This window comes from Dermacentor silvarum, chromosome 2 (assembly GCF_013339745.2).
Source record: "Dermacentor silvarum isolate Dsil-2018 chromosome 2, BIME_Dsil_1.4, whole genome shotgun sequence".
NCBI classification, from domain to species: domain Eukaryota; kingdom Metazoa; phylum Arthropoda; class Arachnida; order Ixodida; family Ixodidae; genus Dermacentor; species Dermacentor silvarum.
The window spans coordinates 43,061,965-43,082,334 of NC_051155.1; the positions used below are offsets into that span (position 1 = coordinate 43,061,965).

A 20,370-nucleotide genomic window follows, 5' to 3' on the forward strand; every position below is an offset into this window, starting at 1 on the left:
CCCGCGTTCTGACGACATGACCAAGAAACTCTAGCTTCTCAAAGCAAAAGAGGCATTTCTCCGGCTTTAGGGTGAGGCCGGGGGACCGTATTGATTGCAGAACCGCTTCAAGCTGTTCAATGTGCTCTTCAAACGTTGCGGAAAAATTATCGAGCTAGACTAAGCAGGGTTTCCACTTCAGCCCCGAAAGTACGGTATCCATAAGCCGTTGAAAAGTAGCAGTTGCAGAGCACAAGCCGAAAGGCAAGATCTTATATTTGTATAGTCCTCTCACGGGCTCTCGGGTCTACCATAATTTGCCAATAGCCGTTTTTGAAGTCCATTGAAGAGAAATAACGAGCATTTCGAAGCCTGTAAAGTAAATCGTCTATGCGGGGAAGCGCGTACACGTCTTTTTTTTTTCACCTGATTTAGCTTTCGATAATCCACACAAAAACGCAGACTGCCGTCCTTCTTGACCAAAACTGATGCCCAGGGGCTCTTGGAAGGCTGAATAACATCGTCTTCAAGCATTTGTTTACCCTTCTGTCGTGTCGCCTCACGCTCCTTTATGGCTACATGATAAGGGTTTTGGTGAATCGGTCTCGCTGCGTCCTCTGTGATTATTGGGTGCTAGGTTAGGGGCGTTCGACCGACACTTGACGTCGACGCAAAGCAGCCATGGAACTCGTCCAATAGCGCAACAAGACACCAATGACAACATATAGGAAATTACTCGTACTTACTAATTGAATTAAAGAAATCATAAATTAATGGAAATGAAAATGGATGAAAAAACAACTGTCCGCAGGTGGGGAACGAACCCACGTCTTCGCATTACGCATGCGATGCTCTCACCATTGAGCTACCGCGGGACCGTTTTCCCATCCACTTTCTGGGGTATTTATGTTTTACAACTGGAACTAACCCTGGGAGTTTTCATTTCCATTAATTTATCATTTCTTTAATTCAATTAGTAAGCACAAGTAATTTCCCCTATGTTGTCCTTGGTGTCAATGTTTGTTGGCTTCTTATGATATGATTAATAAAAATCGGGCCCCTCGGTTCCCTTTCTTCTCGATAACGAGGGCTCGAATCCGGCAACATTGATGCCTTCAGGTAGCATATGTGGGTTTATTGACCAGTTGCCAACACCCAAAAAAGATAACGTGCTCGTGACGCCTGTGGCAGAAAGGATGTTCCACCCCAAGGTTTGTGAGTGGTGGCGCTGGCTAACACTCCCAGGTTAGTTCCACTTGTAAAACATAAATACCCCAGAAAGTGGATGGGAAAACGGTTCCGCGGTAGCTCAATGGTGAGAGCATCGCACGCGTAATCGAAGACGTGGGTTCGTTCCCCACCTGCGGACAGTTGTTTTTTCATCCATTTTCATTTCCATTAATTTATCATTTCTTTAATTTGATTAGTAAGTACAAGTAATTTCCCCTATGTTGTTCTTGGTGTCAATGTTTGTTGGCTTCTTATGATATATATATATATAGTAAAGGGGGTTTATTTGGGTCGTAGAGCGGCAGCGAGCAACGCAGCACCAGCAGGCAGGGCGTGGCCAGAGAGCGAACTGGGTACGAGCCACACGATGGCAACGGGGCTTTTCAGCATGCCGATCTTCCTCACAATCACCCCCCGGTATGGAAGAGTAGCCATCCTGGCGACCTAGGGAAAGTGCAGTGGATCGTAATACGGCTTGAGCCGGTCAATGTGTACAGTCTCTCGCCCGCGACGACGGAGATCGGAAGATGGCGACACGGGTTCAACCACGTAATTAACTGGGGATGTTTGCGCAACCACGCGGTAGGGCCCGTGGTACTTGGGAAGGAGCTTTGAGGAAAGACCAGGAGCAGAAATAGGCGGGACCCAAAGCCACACGAGGGAGTCGATGGCGAAAGGGTGAGGAGGTGGTTTGAGGTCATGACGCTGTTTTTGGCGACACTGTTGAGCAGACGTCAACGAACGGGCAAGTTGTCGGCATTTCTCGGCGTGCTGAGCGACCGTAGCAACAGGTGATCAGTCGGTAGGGTGCGGCCGATACGGGAGAACCGTATCAATGGTGCTGGAGGGCTGGCAGCCGTAGAGCAGAAAGAATGGTGAGAATCCGGTAGTGGCTTGGGAGGCAGTGTTATATGCGTATGTGACAAAGGCAAGTACAGCATCCCAGTTGGAATGGTCTGACGCCACATACATTGATAGCATGTCACCAAGAGTTATGTGGAATCGTTCAGTTAAGCCATTCGTCTGTGGGTGATAAGCGGTAGTTGTGCAGTGAATAATTTGGCATTCCGATACGAGTGACTGCAGCATGTCCGAGAGGAATACGCGACCTTGATCGCTCAGCAGTTCACAAGGTGCACCATGGCGGAGAACAAAGTTGTGTAGAATGAACGAGGCGACGTCTTTTGCTGATGCGGCAGGGAAGGCGGCGGTTTCAGCATATCGTGTCAAATGATCTACGGCGACAACAATCCATCGGTTGCCAGCGCCAGTAGATGGAAGAGGCCCGTATAAATCAATGCCGACACGGTCAAATGGGTGAGCTGGGCAGGGAGCTGGCTGGAGAGGTGCGAGACACATTTGCGTCGCTGACAGGCAATGCAGGAGCGTAAGTATTTACGGATGAAGGTGTACATGCCGCGCCAATAGTAGCGTAGGCGAAGCCGTGTGTAGGTCTTCGACACTCCGCCGTGACCACACTGGGGGTCGGAGTGAAAAGCGGAGCATAAATCGTTTCGAAGGTGGCGGGGCACGACTAAGAGCCATGTGCGGCCGTCATTGTGGTAGTTGCTACGGTATAAAAGTCCGTCGCGGATGACGAAATGCTGGGCCTGTCGGCGTAACGCTCGAGTTGCCGAAGCCGCCGGAGTGTTGGACATAATATCGAATATCGTGACGATCCATGGGTCTTTTCGTTGCTCGGAGGCCATGTCCATGATGTCAATTGGGGAGATGTCATGACTGTCCGTAGGAGTACTGGCGTCTGAAGTAACTGGGAAGCGCGAGAGGGCATCCGCGTCAGAGTGTCAGCGTCCAGAGCGATAGACGACACGGATATCGTATTCCTGGATGCGGAGGGCCCACCGAGCGAGGAGACCCGACGGGTCTTTGAGGTTAGATAACCAGCAAAGAGCGTGATGATCCGTCCCCACGTCAAAGGGTCGACCGTAGAGATATGGGCGAAATTTTTGAAGTGCCCATACGATGGCCAAAACACTCTTTTTCGGTTACTGTGTAATTGACCTCAGGTTTTGTAAGGGCACGACTGGCATAAGCGACCACGTATTCGGCATTAGTGTTCTTACGTTGTGCGAGCACGGCACCAAGGCCTACACCACTGGCGTCAGTGTGAAGTTCTGTAGGTACGCTTGGGTCAAAATGGCGCAAGATTGGCGGAGACGTAAGTAGGCGGCGAAGAGTGGTAAACGCTTCCTCAGAGGCTTCCGACCAATTAGAAAGTGCATTGTCGCCTTGAAGAAGTTGGTTGAGGGGTTTGCGACAAGAGTCCTCGTTGGCATGGATAATATCTGTCGAAAACTGAAACAGCTCAATTTCGGCGCGGGCGCAGTCGATGATCGCATGATGTGTGGAGAGAAAGTCCCATCCTAATATGACGTCGTGAGAACATGATGGCAACACGATGAATTCGATGACATATAGAACCTCCTGAATGACGACACGAGCGGTGCAGGCACCGGATGGCTCGACGTGCTGCGCGTTGGCCGTCCGAAGGGATAATCCAGAAAGCGGTGTCGTCACTTTTCCAACTATGCGGCAAATACGGGCATCTATTCCTTTTATTGCGATTTCAATAACGTTTTTCGGTAAACTATGAGACCTTATACATTTTGCTGACACCGCAATTCTTGCCTCCTGAACTGCGATATTCAGTTTTCCTGGCGGAGAGGGCTCCGCCGACGATGCATGGGCGAAATGGAGCGCCGGCGAGGAGATTGTGAACGGCGAGCGGAGAAGGCGGTCTCAGCGGCAGGAGGAGAATCATAGCTGTCCGAATAACTGCGCCGTTGTTGGAAACGTGGCGCATATGGAGGCACATTGTTGGAGACGTTCGGTACAAGTAGGCGACAGTGACGTGCCACGTGTCCAGCACGGCCGCAATAAAATCAAATCGGAAGTGCCTCGAGCGGCCAGTCGCGCGGCAATTCTGCGTGTATTCGCGGGCTCCTTTCACACTCATTTATGTAGCACATTTATGTAGCACGCATTGAGCAACAGAAAGCTCTATCGGAAGTTTTTCATGTTGCTCTAGAATTTTCTCATTGACACTTTGATAATTAGGACAGTACTCCTCGAGTTAGATAATTGATTACAATTAGCTAATTAAATATCAGTAACAAAAAAAGTTGTCGCAGTTTCACCTGAAAGGCGAAGCATCAATTGCGATAGCAAATTTGTAGAGAGCTATACGGAGTAATGATATTAGCTTTATGAGCTGTATAAACTTGGACATGCAGCAGCACCGGCAACACGCCGAACTATTGTCGACGCCGTCGGCGTTTTGCCCGCGTTCGCTCAAAATGCGTGCGGCGTTGGTGACTGTTGCCGGAGCCTCTGATATAAATAGGCACTTGGTGCCGCAGCTAAACGTCGCCTCCCTTCCCTCCCCTCCCCCCCCCTCCCCCACGGCCTCTCGCGCGTCGGAAGAAGGCGCGTTTGCTCTACATATATGGTGATTGTAAAGGAGGAAAGAGACGCTTACTTCTGCAGCCCTTAAGCGAGCACAGCGCAGAACGCGCGTTTGTTCGCCGTGCGTTCACTCCCCGTGAAAGCGCGCGTCCCTCGCGCCCTTTCACTCGCACATACAGCGTTCGGCACGCGGCGACGATTTCATCTCCATTGACGTCATACGGAACCTCACGGCGACGGCGACGGCGACGCCGACGGCAGAAATCTGCTTTTGAGTGTCCATATAATTGCTATCGCAATAAAATTACTAGCGGCTACTCCACTGTACTGGGAACAACACGCACTAGGTTTGCTTCGCGTAACGCCGTTCCTCTTTTTTTAAGTCGTGCTGCCTGATAGCTGAGACACCCTGTATATTCGTGATGCGCCGTTTCTTACCCATTCAACTAAGCAACGAATACACTGGTTCCCATAGCGAGCAGGATCTGCATTATATATATATATATATATAATGCACATATATAAATGTATATATATCTTTGTACAATCACGCGCAATGGTAGGTGGTTAGAATGTTCTTTTTGTGTCGCCGAATGGCAGTCGTTTTTTCGAACAACAATAAATTAGTACTGACCGAACGTTTCCTAATCTGTGGCAGTGTAAGAAGCTGCTTCGAAAATTCAAACACGGTTTCACCACCCGTGTTTCGAGAATGCTTCCTACTGCCATACACAAGCGATACGGGACTTTGCCCTCTACAGCCTACACGGATGCGGGGTCTTACCCCAGACGCGCAGCCACAACAGCCACCGTAATGGTCAACAAAGAACATCGGAGCAGCATTTCGCTCACCCGATACAAGCCCTTCCAAGGCTAGGAAGCGGCCATAGCGCTCGCGCTCTCCCAAACACAGGTTGAAGTCACAGTGACCGACTCCCAGTAGGCGTGCCGCAACTTCGCTAGCGGCAGAATTCATGCCACTACGCTCAAGATCATCAATCAAAAGCCGCCAACCAGATCATCTCATCTGATCATGATCATCTCAACCAGATCATGATCATCTGGGCGCCAGCTCATCACGGCATTCCGGGCAACGAGGCCGCCAACCACGTGGCTCGAGATTTGACCCACCGAGCCGACGCCAAGGAATCTGAACCCGACCGCATGCACCCTCTAGTCTCGTACCAAGACATCACACAACACTACAAGCTAACCCGTAGAACATTGCACCCCCACACAAGTCACTACCTAGAGAGCAGGAGCGATTCCTCCGAGCTCTACAGGTTAATACATTCCCCCACCCAACCTGAAACCACCTTATAGTCCCTACATAATTCTCTCCGCAATGCCGCTACTGCGCAGAGCCCGAGTCCCTCAGGCACAAAGTAGGGGGTTGCAGAGAGGCACCACTCAATCCTCCGAACCCTTACCACACCAACGAGCTTTGGGAGAGAACCTTGGCCAGCTCCGACCTCGAACGTCAGCAACGGCTGATTGCGAGGGCCCAGGACGCGGCCCGAGCTCAAGGCATTCTGGAATGAGGACGCCTCTCCAAAGCTGCATTTACTTAATAAAGATGTTTATTCTCTCCTACTGCGACAAATATATTGTTGTTGGCGAAAACGAGCTATTTGCCACTTCGCAAACCTACTCAATGGATCCACCTTGACTTTTCCTATACGTTTTGTGAAGCTGTTGCCGTGGTGACATTGTGGCTAGGGCGTCCTGCTGATGAGCGTGAGGTCGCGGGTTCGTTTGCTGGCTGCAGCAGCAGAATTTGATGGAGGAGAAATGCAATTCGTATACTTAGATTTAGGTGCATGTTAAAAAACGCAGGTGATCAAGAATAATCCAGATGCCTCGACTACCAGCTGTAGTCATACCCAAACGCAGCTTTACACTCAATAATTCAATTTGTCGAAATGGGTGAAGCATTTACCAGGATGGACTGCAGGCTTCCCGACTCGGTGCATCCGTTCCACGCACAGCCTGCTTGACATTCCTTGGTCTCCTGAAGACCTTGGTCCGTCCGCTTGAGCTAGAAAGATGAAGACGCCCACTCGAGACGTGTCGCATGACGACCACGATAGCTACTCTACAACTCCGCTACGTATTTAGCGGATGCGTGCAACCTGTGGGACTCTTGCGACAACAGAATTGGTCTTTGCCTAAAGCCCAGAGCACACGTACGCTTGCGGACGCGCCCAAGCTCGCATCTACGCGCCTTGCGCCTGCCGCGCCTAGCGAGGAATGGCGGTTTGTATCCACAAATACGCGCGAGAGCGCGCGCTCACTGGCCTTCACCTGGCCTCACTCGTTGACGCCTTGACAGACGTCACTTCGTACTTCGTTGTCGACAGTGTTTCAAAATGCTTCGATATCTCTAAACGTAATTGCTATATATTTAGAGCTGTTAAATCGGCACAAAAAGTGAGGAAGAAGCGCTTGCTTGCATGGTATAAATCTGCTTAACTGAGAGTTGAATGTACCGCGCCGTCGCTGCGTAGCCAGGCGCACCGACGCGAGGCAGCCCAAGCGCGCAATATTAGAGAGGAGCTGATCACCTAGATCGCGCCGCGTTTCGACGCGTACGAGCCGTGCCTCACCGTCTGCGCATGCGTGGGCGCGCAGGCGCGAGCTTGCGGGCGTCCGCAAGCGTACGTGTGGTCTGGGCTTACGAAAAACACTCTTGGCGACATGCTCGCATCGGAAGCAGGACTTCCGCCTAGTTCGTTGTCCCATGCATTTCTGTAAGGAAGGTTTCTTTGTCAATTTCTAGACTTATCGCAGGTGGCAACGTCTCTGTGGTTTCTCCAAGGGTGAAGTCTGAAATGTCCTCTTTCACGCCTACTGCCATAGAAGCTTGCAGCTTATGAGGGTAAGGATTGACCAGAACGCCTTTACCGTAATTAACCTTTGAGTGATAGGTGGTGAAGCTATTCATTTGAAGAGTGGTTGTTCTTGATGAATGTTTCGATAAATACACAGAATAATAAAAAAAACTTCTTTTCCCTAATTTCCCTCGTGGTGACGTTCCGAATAGCCAAACCATGTCCGTATGCAGCGTCAATGTTCTGGCAATGTGCCTACCTATCTTCGCCCCCTAGCTCGCTGTTTGAGGAAGGCCTACGTTCACGTCTTTAAACAATTAGCTTTCCAGCTGAGCTGAACTCGCTCCCATTTCCCTTAGCCCTACCGCGGCCGGCGGCAGCGGACCGGCTGCCAGTGCCGACAAAATGCCCGGCGCGTTCAGAAAGAAACGACACATGTGCGCAGTCAGTGTGCTCACCATGGCTTTAGGCGTCTTCACGAAGTGCACGGGGCAAGTGAGTACGTGCGCCCGCGAGAGGGCGTCCTTGCAGTCGTTACAAAAGCTGTGACCGCACACGGCCCGCCACGCCAGTCCTGTGAGGTCGCCGCAGCGCAGGCACTGCGACCCTTCGGGAGGCCGCTGTTCAAGGATGATGCGCGTGCGGTCTTTGAGGTCGGGGAAGTCGCGCACCGTCACCGTAAATGCGGCCATCTCGCTTCCTTTTTGTTCCGTCTGCGAGGCTCTACTTCACTGGAACTCCGTGTCTGGAATGAGAAATTAGTTCATTTATTTATTCATGCGAAAGCGTTATATATGACCAATTACGCGAAAATCCGGCGTTGTAGTCGGCGTTGTGATCGGAGGATGCTACCAAAAATGGCCGACGGCAAAGAGTAAAAATATGTAAAAAGTACTCAAATTGACGTCAAATTTCTCAGTGAGGTTCCTGGAACCAAAGTAAATTAATGCCTTTGAAAAGAAAATTAGGTAATTTCGGTCTGGGTGGGAAGCGAACCCGTGCCTCCGGAGTACGAAACGAGCACGTTTCCCCAACGCCACGGCGGCTCTTTTTGCTTTCTTTATTGCCTTTATTCAATTTACACAGAAATACATTGTATAATCACACTAGCCCAGCAAGGACTGAGGAGAGCAGCAATCAGAACTCTGGCATGCACATCAGCCCTTCTAACCTAGGAAGCCAGTGTGGTTCTGGTTCTTGCAGTTTATACACTTGAAACATTCTGCTTACAGATTCGCGAAAGTAGCTCCTTATTGGCCTCACGTCAAGTTCTGCGATGCACGGCCATTCTTGACAACCAAATACTACGTAGGACCAGGAGGCTGGAGCATTATCATGACAAATGGAATGCTTTCGTCGTTATGGACCGGTAAAAATTTAATGCCGTAGGTATCTATGGGTAAGTAGTTCTTTGAAGAAAACCCCAAAAGAAGCAACCTCCCCAACAGTCAACCAGAACCGTGGGGCCGCCGTGGCGTCTGACGACGTTTTTCTAGACGCCACGGCGGCTCCACGGTTCTGGTTGACTAAAGGTGTGCCTAGTGCGTGCGTCATTGCACACGTCACGTCGCAGCCATCTGACTGACTAAACGTGTGGCCTTATGCGTGCGTCGTTAGGCACCTGGCGACGTAGCCAATGGGTAGGAGGTGGCGCCACGTCATGAGTAAAAAAAAAACGTGGACAGCTTGCACTCGTGATGAAAGGCTAGCGGGAACAGCGCAGCTGGTGATCGACCTAGCTTCTTCCAGGTTTTACTAGGCTTGGCTAAGTTTTGCTAATGCTAAGTGTTGTAAGGCACCGTATTACGAATCGACTCGCCGCCGACGCGCAGAATCTAGGTTGCCGCGCGACGAGCTTCAAGATGAGCGGCTTCTTCTTCGGGTGTCCGGATCTTCTTTGATCGTCCCATGTCAAGGCTACATGTACTCGCCACAGAGTCAGTGAGAGTTCTGCCGCTGTCGTGGCGGCTCTGAACTTTGTCTCCCCGGTGACCTCACGAACGAGATGCACCTCCACACTTGCCGGGGCGTGGCTGGTCGAAACCTGCCGCGCCGCGGCCAGTAGCGGCTGCTGCAGTCACGGACACCGCGCGCGTTCCGCGCGAATGCCGGGAAACGCAAACGGCTTCGGCAGCAGCTCTGCGCTTTGCCTCGTTGGTGCTGCTACAATTTATTTATCTTTCTCGCTCTCAATTTCTCTTTCTCTTCCGAGCATAGCACGCGCGACGCGCATGCTCTCCTTCCCTCTCCTTAACGACCCATGTCAAGGCAACATGTGCACGACACGGAGAGGAGGCGAAGCACACGCCGCTGCGCGAGGTGGTTGCTAGGCAACGCGCGGTGGCGTCATCGTCCAGCGAGGTTTTTTGTACACGCTCCACGGACTGACGGTCGACTTAAAGCTCTGCCGTTAAAGTGAGTCTATGAAATAAAATGTATTAATGTCCAATTAAAAGCCGCTGGGTGGTCCTTTGAGTTATTAACTCCTCGCAGCAAAGCGAGTGCGTTGTAACGCTGGCGCGCTTTCATATGGCCTTACCGAGTCGTAGTTAGAACCCAGGCGAGAGCTTGCGCGGAGAAGGAACGCTCGGAAAAATCAGGCAAGTTTGTACTCGGTCGCGCAAAGCTTAGGCACAGCGAAGATTAATGGCTGCTACTGCTAGGTATCAACTTGGTTGCTGCTAGGTCTTAACTTGGTTTAACTTAACTACACATGTAGGAAGGTATTCTCGAGCGATCATTTTCGGAGGTACCTTCTTTTTCGCGACATTTCGCGTGACTAGCGCTGGACGCGTGGGCGCCTAGGAGCGACATCGCTCCTGGCATGCTACGAACGCAGGCAGGCTAACCAAGGTTGGCACAGTGCCAAGAACGCTGCTGCTTGCCGACGCCGAACGCGTTGGAGGCTAACCGCTCGATATCAATCGACATGCTTCGCTGTGTCTTGAGCTTTGCGCGGCTTAGTGCGAGCGTTCGCCTTTTTTTTCTCCTGGCTCAGCGCGCCGTGGAGAGAAGAGAGGCACGGGCCAGGAAGGCAGGGAGCTGTCGAGGAGCCAGCCGTAATTTGTCGTGCGTAGCTGTGGTAGCCATGGCAACCCGTAGGAGGAGCAGCCCGCGTACGCATGCACGCGGTCATCTCCTCCTACGGGTTGCCATGGCTACCACAGCTACGCACGACAAATTACGGCTGGCTAAAACAGCTCCGCTGTGAAAAAATTCACCAAAGGGACTTTAATGCTTTTGCATTATCACACGAAAGCAATCTGCAGTGTCTCTGCCGATTTTTTTTTTTCAGAAATGAAAAGAGCGAACGTCTTTGGTGGGGGAGAAGCGAGGTAACCACGATTTGTATCATCTTCTGGGTTGCTCGTAGGCACTGAAGCTTTGTACAGCTACGCCAGAATAAAACACGAAAGCAAACTATCAAAGGCTAATTTCGTTTTCCTAATTCGCTGATGTGTGTGACATCTGAGTTATTCATTTACAGAGGCTTAATTAGGTTCAGGGACAGAGCGAACTTAATCCTCAGCTACGCCCCGATCATACATCTCACACTGAAATAATCAGGCCTGAGAGGTGTACTGTTTTATTTTTCCCCGTTCATGTCTTGTTCCGGCGTGGTAGCGCATATATTATTTCACTTTCTTGAAAGGGAGAAATAGTCATCTTCCAAGAGTATAGGACGAACCTAAAAGGGTTCTTCACTATGCCCGTCAACGCAGAGGTGTGCAAAACTCGTGTTTGACTGCCTGAACCTGCGCATCCGCAAGGCTACTGCGTTGGACGACCCCGTGAGGATAAACTGCTAAAACCTGCGTCTTTCCTTACACTTTGTACCGCCAATAAAGTAACTGGTTGCGTATAATTGGTACTGAATATGCAATTAAATTACGTTACCACTACCCAGTAAAAGCAAGTAATCGCTAAATTACAAATCTAGCAAGAAATGTAATTGAATCCTTACATGCAGCTCGTAATGTGCAAGCCTAGTTAGCACCTGCCGCTTTGGTTGACGTATTATGACTTGTCACAGGTAAATAGCACCTTCTGGACTACTGCGGTGTTCCACGAAGTGTAGCGCTCCCTGGCGCTTTATTAAACAACCACCTTTACTGTGCGCAACGGGGGCTACAATGCTCTCCCTGACCCGCGAGCACAATTGTGAAAAACCTATTTCGCGCGGTAAACGCTGTCTTGACACTGTAGCGTGCTGTGGCATTTTTTTTACGTCAAGTATCGGCTGCCCAGAGAGCCCACGATGCGGCGGTGAGGCTTGGCCTTTCCGTCCCAACGTGGGAGCGGCCCGCGGCTTCATCACCTCCCTGAAAAGGGGGCATCGGAGCCTCTCAGGACCATCCGTCTGTCTGTCTGTGCGCAAACTCAGTGTGCATGTACGGAAAGGTTGCACCGTTTTTTTCTACCGTGATTATAACTGTGAGTCTTCTTTCTATTTCCTTTTACAATAGAATAGGTATGCTACCAGCAATTCCATTACATGACAAGGGAATTTGGTTTACTCTATACCCGTACTATCTGATCGCGAAAGCTGGTTTCAAGCTCACGGAGCAAAGATCTCCGCAACGAGGAGCGTAAATGAGAAAAATACAACGCAATTTGTTTACTACTTCACAATGGTTAAACGAAAAATGAATGAACGATATTTTCGCTTGCGGGTTGTACCTTCAACATACGTGACCAAGTTAAACGCAAGCCTAGTGCCCAAAAATACGGCAGATACACTAAAGACTGCTTACGAAAGCATTAGAGCGTTTGTAGACCTCGGAACGTCATGAACGCGCTCATTTTATACATTCATTATACTCTACTGCAATGCGTCTCTTCTTCGCTGGGTAACCTTTTAAATGTGCACTCCCCCGAAAGTGAGGCAACGGTTTGCGTCAGCGCAATTGCCTTCATCACATGCCGGGCGCGTGTTTTGAAAAAAAAAAAAAAACCCAGTCGTCGTGTGTGCCACGTCTCTTCTCTGTCCTTCGTCTTTTGACTGGCTTTTACTATTCAGTATGTACCAACTGATCCAGACTGCTACTCTAGGTAACACCTTTAGTCAGCCACATGGCTGCGACGTGACGTGTGCAATCAAGCACGCACTAGGCACACCTTTTTTAAGCCAGAACCGTGGATCCACCGTGACGTCGGAGAAGCGTGCTCCTCTCGCAATCCGGAGGACCGGGTTCGATACCCACTCAGACCCAAAATTTACGAAATTTTTATTTTTAAAGCCATTGATTTCAGTTGTTTACAGGAACCTCCCTGAGAAATATGACGGCAATTCGAGCATTTTCTTTCGTGTTTTTACTCCTTGCGGCGTCAGCAGTTTTTGATACCATCTTTCGGTCGCACCGACGGATTTTCGCCTAATGAGGTGAATAATGCTTTCGCATTATAAGCTGGAGGACGTTGCCCTGAACCAACTCCACTGCGAAGGTCAAACCAAACCCGCACTCTCGGGAATGCTCTAAAATGGTAATGGCCCTTTGGGTGTATTTCTCCTTACAGAGAAAGACCAGATATATGTTAACGTAACGAAATAGGGCTGCGGCTGTCCCACCCATTTGCTCCAATACTCTGTATACGCGGCCGAGGAAGATTTCCCTTATAACGGATGGCACACAAGTGTCTGCCCTCTGAACATACAGGGTTTTCACTTAACTTGGGCCTAACTATAAAAATATGCAAATGCAACGTAGCTGGACAGAACCAAGGTAATGTTGTTTGCCGTCTCTTGGAGATACTCGTATTATTTTTTGCTTTATCACCTAATTAGATTATTAGTCTTAAATAATTAACCAACTTCTCAATTATTATAATTAGATGAAAAGTGTCAATGAGAAAATTGAAGAGCAACATGAGAAACTCCCGATACAGCTTTCTGTTGCTCAATAAGTGATACTTAAAGGTGTGTTTTCCGAGCGTGAAAGTTGCCAGGAAATACACACAAAATTGCCGTGCGACTGGCTGCTCGAAGCACTTGTGTCCATTCGTGGGCTTCTTACACGTTCGGAAAAAAACTTTTATTTAGCAAGTGAGACGCCCTGTATAATTGTTTACCACACAGACATACGTGTACTGAAGACAAGATCGCTCTTTATTTTTGGTAAATGTATGTTGACGCCGGTATAAAATCTATACGTTCAGATAGCGGGTGCTTGTATCTGCTGTTGTGTCGCACAAGTCACTGCACGCAAAGTTGCGAAACTGTTCATGTAACACATGACTGTACCCATGAATTGACAATAAAATCTTCTATAATAAATAAAAAGAATTGGAGCAATGGAGTCCTTACGAAACTTGGCTCTGGTAACGAAAACCACAAAAAATTTCGTTGTGACTTTAGGGTCCGAGATCACGCGGCACCATATTCTACAGGATTAAATAATTTCTGTATACAAGCTTTCAATTTGGACACACCATTTTCATACGCAAGCATACTGTGCAGCACATTGTTTTGGTAATGCTTTTTTGTCCTTCGGCATCAAAAGTTTGCGACACGTAATTTTGAAGCTTTGTCTGTCGCATAAAGTGCTTAAAAGAAGATGTGGTCCACGAGTCCAGATGAGCAAGTAGCACATTTGAATGTCAGATGTCTCAATTCGAGCTACACCATGAACGTGAGAAACCAACACACTCTAGGCTTAGCGTGAGTGCCTTTCATTTGATGTTAGTTTGGTAAGACGCTTCGTGAATATACGTAAACAGACTTATTTGAGCACATTTTCGTGGCAGATTGTTAAGCAATGAGTTCATAAGGTCTGTAACAGTCCATTCGGTAATAACAATTGATCTTACGCCAATTTTATTATGAACAAAGCTACGAGGAGCACGTATAACGTCTATTCACAGATATTATTAACAGTGTTGACGCTCTGCCTTTAATAAACATGATCATACTCAACCATTTAGGAATCTGCCGGATAATCTTCAAGAGGTGCGGAGCTCTATCCGGCATTGATATTTGTTTATTTCTATTGTTATCAACATAAATGCTGCCAATAAGGTCTTCAATGAAGGAAAGCAAATTACATTCCCGTCCAAAACGCCCCAAAACTCCCATATTTAATAATCCCATATGATATATGGGAACATAGGCGTTCTTTTATGGAAGCCAGTATGCTTCACATGGGATTGTTGGATATGAACGTTATAGGGCATATGGTCTTTTTGGATAGGGAAGGAACTCACCGTATATTCGCTATCACTGTGGAACGTAGATAACTTGAGGCACTACAAAGTACAGTTCATACGTGGTTGGTACGTTCCAAGACTCCCATTTCCATTCCGAAGGACGTTATTTCTTTGCACACGAGATGCAGCGTCTTCGAAAGCGCGAGGCAAGAAAGAAAGGCTGGTGCAAGTATCATGACTTTATGTAAGCCCTTTACGCCCAGTGGGCTCCGAAGAAATGCCAACGTAGCTGCGTGAACACAATGACGTCAATGAGGGCCACGCCGATTCGTCTGTCTTCTGCATAAGCAAAAACAGCGTGTGCCCTACGTGTACGTGAGGAATGAGTGCTCGCTGCGGCTCAACATATGCGCTGCTAGTTTAAACGTCAAACAAGTGATAAGAAAAAAGCCAAACAAGAGAAAAGTTTCAAACGCAAATATCCTTTTCGCTCACTAGCATATGCGTCAGCATCGCCTTATTTGCATGTCTACGCTCAAGGTCTCGCGAAGCAGCCTACGAATCGAAATGCAACGGGTGGATTTGTGACGTATATAAGCAGCTGTCCGTCCCTATTCGTGAGGTGTGCTGTGATTAGACGAAATCTGGCCGACCGTGTAATTTGTTTTTTAAGAGGTGAAATCTACCAGGGGTTGCATTCACTAAGCTAGATTAGCGGTGTTTATTAAAATTACTGTTCATTCCACTCGGAACACCCTGTATACTAGGTCCGTCGTGTGACTGGAATTGAAAGGTCATGCGAAGGTGTACTACCGCGCTCAGTATGAGCTACAACGCACTCTCCCAGGTGGCTAGCGTTCGAAACAATAAACCTGGCAGAACGCTTCGCCAAGCGCTCACGCTTTGTAGCTCATACTGAGCGCGATTGTAAACGGCATTGGAGCTGCTTAGGACAGTCGCTGACTCGGGGCTAGGCGGTCAATCTTTTATTTCACCTACGTTTTATTGCATGCGAGTTATTTTTGCATGAAAGAACTTTAACGCAATAGTTATATTGTAGAGTACATTTCCACGCGTTCACAGGCGCACGACCGTCATTTAAAATGGTCATAACGCAGTGGAAGTGGAAAGAGGCAGTGGGACGCATCCTTCAGTCAGGATCGATTCAAGAGTCCCATCTTCTCTCAATATGCGTATAGTTCACGGCAAAAATTACCCACTGGTACTTTTCGTATGCTACATTTATACTGTGAATGAATACGTTTTGACTGACACGTTTATGTTTTGCTTTATTTGTGGTGATTCATATTGCTAAACAGCGCGGAACCGGATAGAGGACGCGAACGAGGGATGTATATAAGTGTGTACGGAGGGACTTTCGATAAGTGCTGACTTCCAACAATTTTTTAATTTTGAAAGCAACACACATGTATATATACAGGGTGTTTCAGCGAACACTCAAAAATTCTTATAGGTTGCTTGTGGCAGATAGCACAATTCTAGTTCATGAGCTGGTCTACTCGAAGAGCCGGACATTACTCGCACAAGAAATTGAAGTACATAATCGAATAATTAACAGAAATTCACTAATTATGTTTTTCACTAATTACCTGATGGCCCATATTGCAATTTACAAATTGTAGCCGTGGAGTTCTCAAGGCGGATCCATTTGGAACGAATTCTGGGGATGACGCCAGTTTCGAGATATTCATTCCCGAACTTTGCGGAGAAATGCATTGGCGTTCCAGTTAGGATCTTAACAAAACGTCCCTTTATGCATTGAAGCACAAATATAACTGGAACGCCAATGCATTTCTCCGCAAAGTTCGGGAATTAATACCTCGAAACTGGTGTCATCCTGAGAATAAATTCCAACTGGATCCGCCTTGAGAGCTGCACGGCTACAATTTGTAAATTGCAATATGGGCCATCAGGTAATTAGTTAAGAACTTAATTAGTGAATTTTTTGATTAGTCGATTAAGCATTTCAATTTCGTGTGCAAGTAATGTCCGCCTCTTCGAGTAGACCAGCTCATTAACTACACTTGGGCTATCTGCCACAAGCAACCTTAAATAAATTTTGAAAGTGTTCGCTGAAACACCCTGTATATATATATATATATATATATATATATATATATATATATATACGCACAAACGTACACACGCTACTTTCGAAAAAGAAAAATCGAAGTCAGCGCTCGTCTACGCGCCTCGTTCGCGTCCTTTGTCTGGTTCGGCGCTGTGTGCAAAGATGGATCACCAAAGAGTACCGTGTCATAAGCTGCTGTGGTCGGTGTGTCGCATGGGTTAATTTTGCTTGGAACATTTTGCCAAGAATGATGTTACTACGTGTGTCCTTCTAACATTTATGTGGCGACAACAGCCCCGTGCAACTTGCGGGACACAGACGACCACACAGCAGTAGATCATAGCGGAGTGACTGCGTAGCAAAATAAAGGGTTCGTCGGTGCAAGCGGCAGTAATGGCAGTAACAGTGTATGTGTGTTTATGAGCGCACTTTGACGCATGCTGTCAACGAATTTAAATAGACAATAAACTAGATGTAGTAAGTTAAGCTGTGTTTGTAAATAACGCTTCAGAGGAAGCGAACCGGCCACTTTTACCTTTACAAGAAGACAGAGAAGGGAGAAATATGCAAGAAGAGGACTTGTTGCACCGCCGTCATTAAGTTCATGCACGAGGTCATGGAGACACGGATTTTGACAGTGCAAACTGACGTACGGGCAGTGAGGTTCGGGTATAGAATTCTAGAAAGATAAATTCTGCCTTGCTTTGCTACATAGCAACAACTTCCTGCCAAATTAATGAAAACATAGTTTTTCAGCTAGGGTTTACAAGTAAACCTGATTCGGCTCGGTTTCTTAGTGCCCTTTCAAGTACTGGGCACCCTCTATCTAGCAAATATCTAACGACTATACCTATCGATCATGGTACAGTCGCCTTGAAAGAGGTCTAAGTGCGATTGCAGCAGCAAGTCGACGTCCGAAAACGTTGGTATGTTTGCACTAAGTTTAAAGAGCTGGAGAAGTCGATGTGGAATGTTTGCTTGTGCGTTACTGCCCGAAAATAGTGCTTCTCAACTCTGTTGTGCGTCTTTACGTATTCAAGAGTTATCTAAGGCGTTAGCGATCACCTAAAGAAAGACCGACAACCCCTGTGTTTGAGCTCGCGTTTTCGACTTAAAACAGAGTGGCATGGCACAAGAATCCCGCTTTCGAGCAAGGCGTGGGGCTTCGGTTGTCTTGAACACAAAGGTACGCGAAGCAGTAGCTTCTATAGGTTGCGATATTAACTTTCTCAACGATCCTGAACAGCCAAGAACATATAAAGCACTTGAGAAATATCCTTGAAAGTCTGAAATACTCCGCATACTTTTAGCTGTTTTGATCTGAACAAGGCACATTGTTTAACGTGTGCGCTTGTAAAAAAACATAGGTGCACTTAGGCTACCTTATGATTAATACATTGCTACGTATAAACCTGTAAAAGCGCATTCCATGGACGTTTTACATGATTCAGTCCATTCTTCAGCGCGCTCACCGACAGCGACCGGGCGTGTCGTACATCATGACGGGTTAACAAAGGAGCTCGCATCGAGGCGACAACTCCGCCATCCATGGATAAGGTAATTACCGTGAAGACCACTCTATCTCATCCTGATCCTGAAAAGCGGACCGTCACGCAGAGCGCACTGTTTAATGAAAGCAGCAACGTCGACCAAGACCGTAGGAATAGCGTCACGCTCGGTTTCCCAGATGGCCACGCAGATTCAAGAATGCACGGGCAAAGGTTCAACATAGGAGGAGTGACCGCGGGACGGTGTGACGCCCTAGGAGGGACGTTGCCACCTATTCAACGATTGTGATTGACCGAACTAGCATCATCAGATTCCCTACTCCGGTCTCCAAGGGAAGAGAGTGTCTTAAAAGCGGATACTTTTGGTGCAGTGGGATGGTGCTGACGTGTGCTGATGTGAAATTACACGTTCAATATGCTCCTGATGGAGTGGGCTTCCATATCTGGAGCCAGTGTAAATAGTGTAAATTAAAGCCTTTTTCCTTCATTCCTACTACCGGACGTACTCATCAATGGGCTTCGTGGATTCCTGGCCCAAACGCCACCTAGGGTCGCAAGAACATGCACGAGACAAGTGTCCGTGGCGACTGACAGACTAATACAGTGCATTCCAACAAAGTCAAACAGACAATAACCACGAACGAAACTTAGCCGCTGCCTGCACCGATTCGAGCATCACAATGCTGCGCTGGCAGAAAGAATGAGCCGGTGAGTAACATGCTATATATTATGCAGGAGAAAGAAAACAGTAAACAGTGCATTCATGGAGAAAAGGCGGTGCAAATGTGTATATGTCTACATACGACGAATCAGTGTGAGTTTGTAATTGCGCACTCAACACGAAGCAGTATCCATCTGCTCAACGTAAGCCGTGACGGTGACAAGAACTTTATTTCTATCTTCTGTTTAATTATTCAGAGTCAACTCAACGGCCTAGATCCACTTGTACGTAGACTTGCCTTTCCTACAATGGCGGTCTCACGTCGCATCGCGCACGTATTTACCGGTAAATTACCGGTAAATAAGAAATATGAAAAGGATTAAAAATATAAAAAATGCGGCTGTTGACTTTCACTCACAAAGAAACACAGAGGCTTATGTACAATATGACTCGTATTCACATCAACTGAGACTCGCGTGCCACGCTTCGGTAACGACGCGTATTGCTTGGGCCATCAACATAAGTAACAAGCCACTCTCATTACTAATTTAGACATAAATGACATACAAAGAGCAAGCCTTTTCTTTCAGTAGTCTTAGTGCAGCCTGTAAAATGTCACGCGAGTGCACTGTTTGGGCAAAGTGTTATAGCGCTATAGCGCTTTTTCCTTGCCGCTACAGCCTCGTCCTCAGGCTAGCTTCGCGCCCACTCTAAGTAATCTAAATGGGACTGACGCCGCGCATGCGCCTGGGACGCATTACACTCCGTTTCACGCTTAGTAGGAAACGCTGCGAAAGCTACCCAAGTAGCGCGATCACCGAATTAAGCTTCCCTACGCGGGTTTCGCAGTGCGGTTGTCTTGCATGTGCGACAGTTTCTACGGAATAACTACCTAAACATTACAATTTGAAATTGTGGACGTAAGGTTGAGTCAGATCCCGTCTCACTTGTGCAACTTCGAGTTTCCAGTATGCAACGTTCCATGTTTTCGCTGCAAGCGCGAGCGGTTGCTAGCACATTACCGTCGTTTACATTTATGCGACTTGCTGGAAATGCGATGTAATGCGGTATTAATATATTAATGTAAAATCCCTACTGAACAAGCCACAAGCTTTCGTCAACGGTGGCAGGCGCTGCCTATTACTATATATATGTATATATATATATATATATATATATATATATATACACCGATTCTCTCTTGAGTGTGAGGCCAACCCTTACAAAAATTTTTGTTGAGAATGCATTGAAATATCATTGGTCAATGTTGAGTATCTTATTGAGCATTCATTGGGAGTTTGTTGGGATATCATTGAGCAAAGTGTTGAGGGCTCTTGAATATTGGCCACTGAAATTTTATTGAAACACAATTGGGCAAGTCAATGTTGAATAGTTGTTGAGTTAGTATTGAAAGCACATTGTGCTTAGACATATCATTGTGTAATTTCTGTTGGGTTTCCATTGATGCAGTCTTGAAATGCTGTTGTGATTGTTCTGTTG

General features: G+C 47.6%; 1 protein-coding gene across 2 annotated transcripts in view; it reads right to left on the bottom strand.

The window, feature by feature from the left end:
- The window catches only part of LOC119441426 (uncharacterized), a 37,719-nt gene that overhangs the window by 10,196 nt on the left and 7,153 nt on the right, over positions 1-20,370 (bottom strand). The window contains exons 1-3 of one of the 2 annotated variants that reach the window (XM_037706049.2): positions 14,667-14,792; positions 7,925-8,211; positions 6,575-6,673 (exon numbers count right to left, since the gene is read on the bottom strand). In XM_037706049.2, the coding sequence (XP_037561977.1) occupies positions 6,575-6,673; positions 7,925-8,158 (333 nt within the window). In that variant the 5' untranslated portion in view covers positions 8,159-8,211; positions 14,667-14,792. Of the gene's footprint in view, positions 1-6,574; positions 6,674-7,924; positions 8,212-14,666; positions 14,793-20,370 lie in introns of those variants that run through there. The other variant, XM_037706048.2, reaches the window with a different exon arrangement.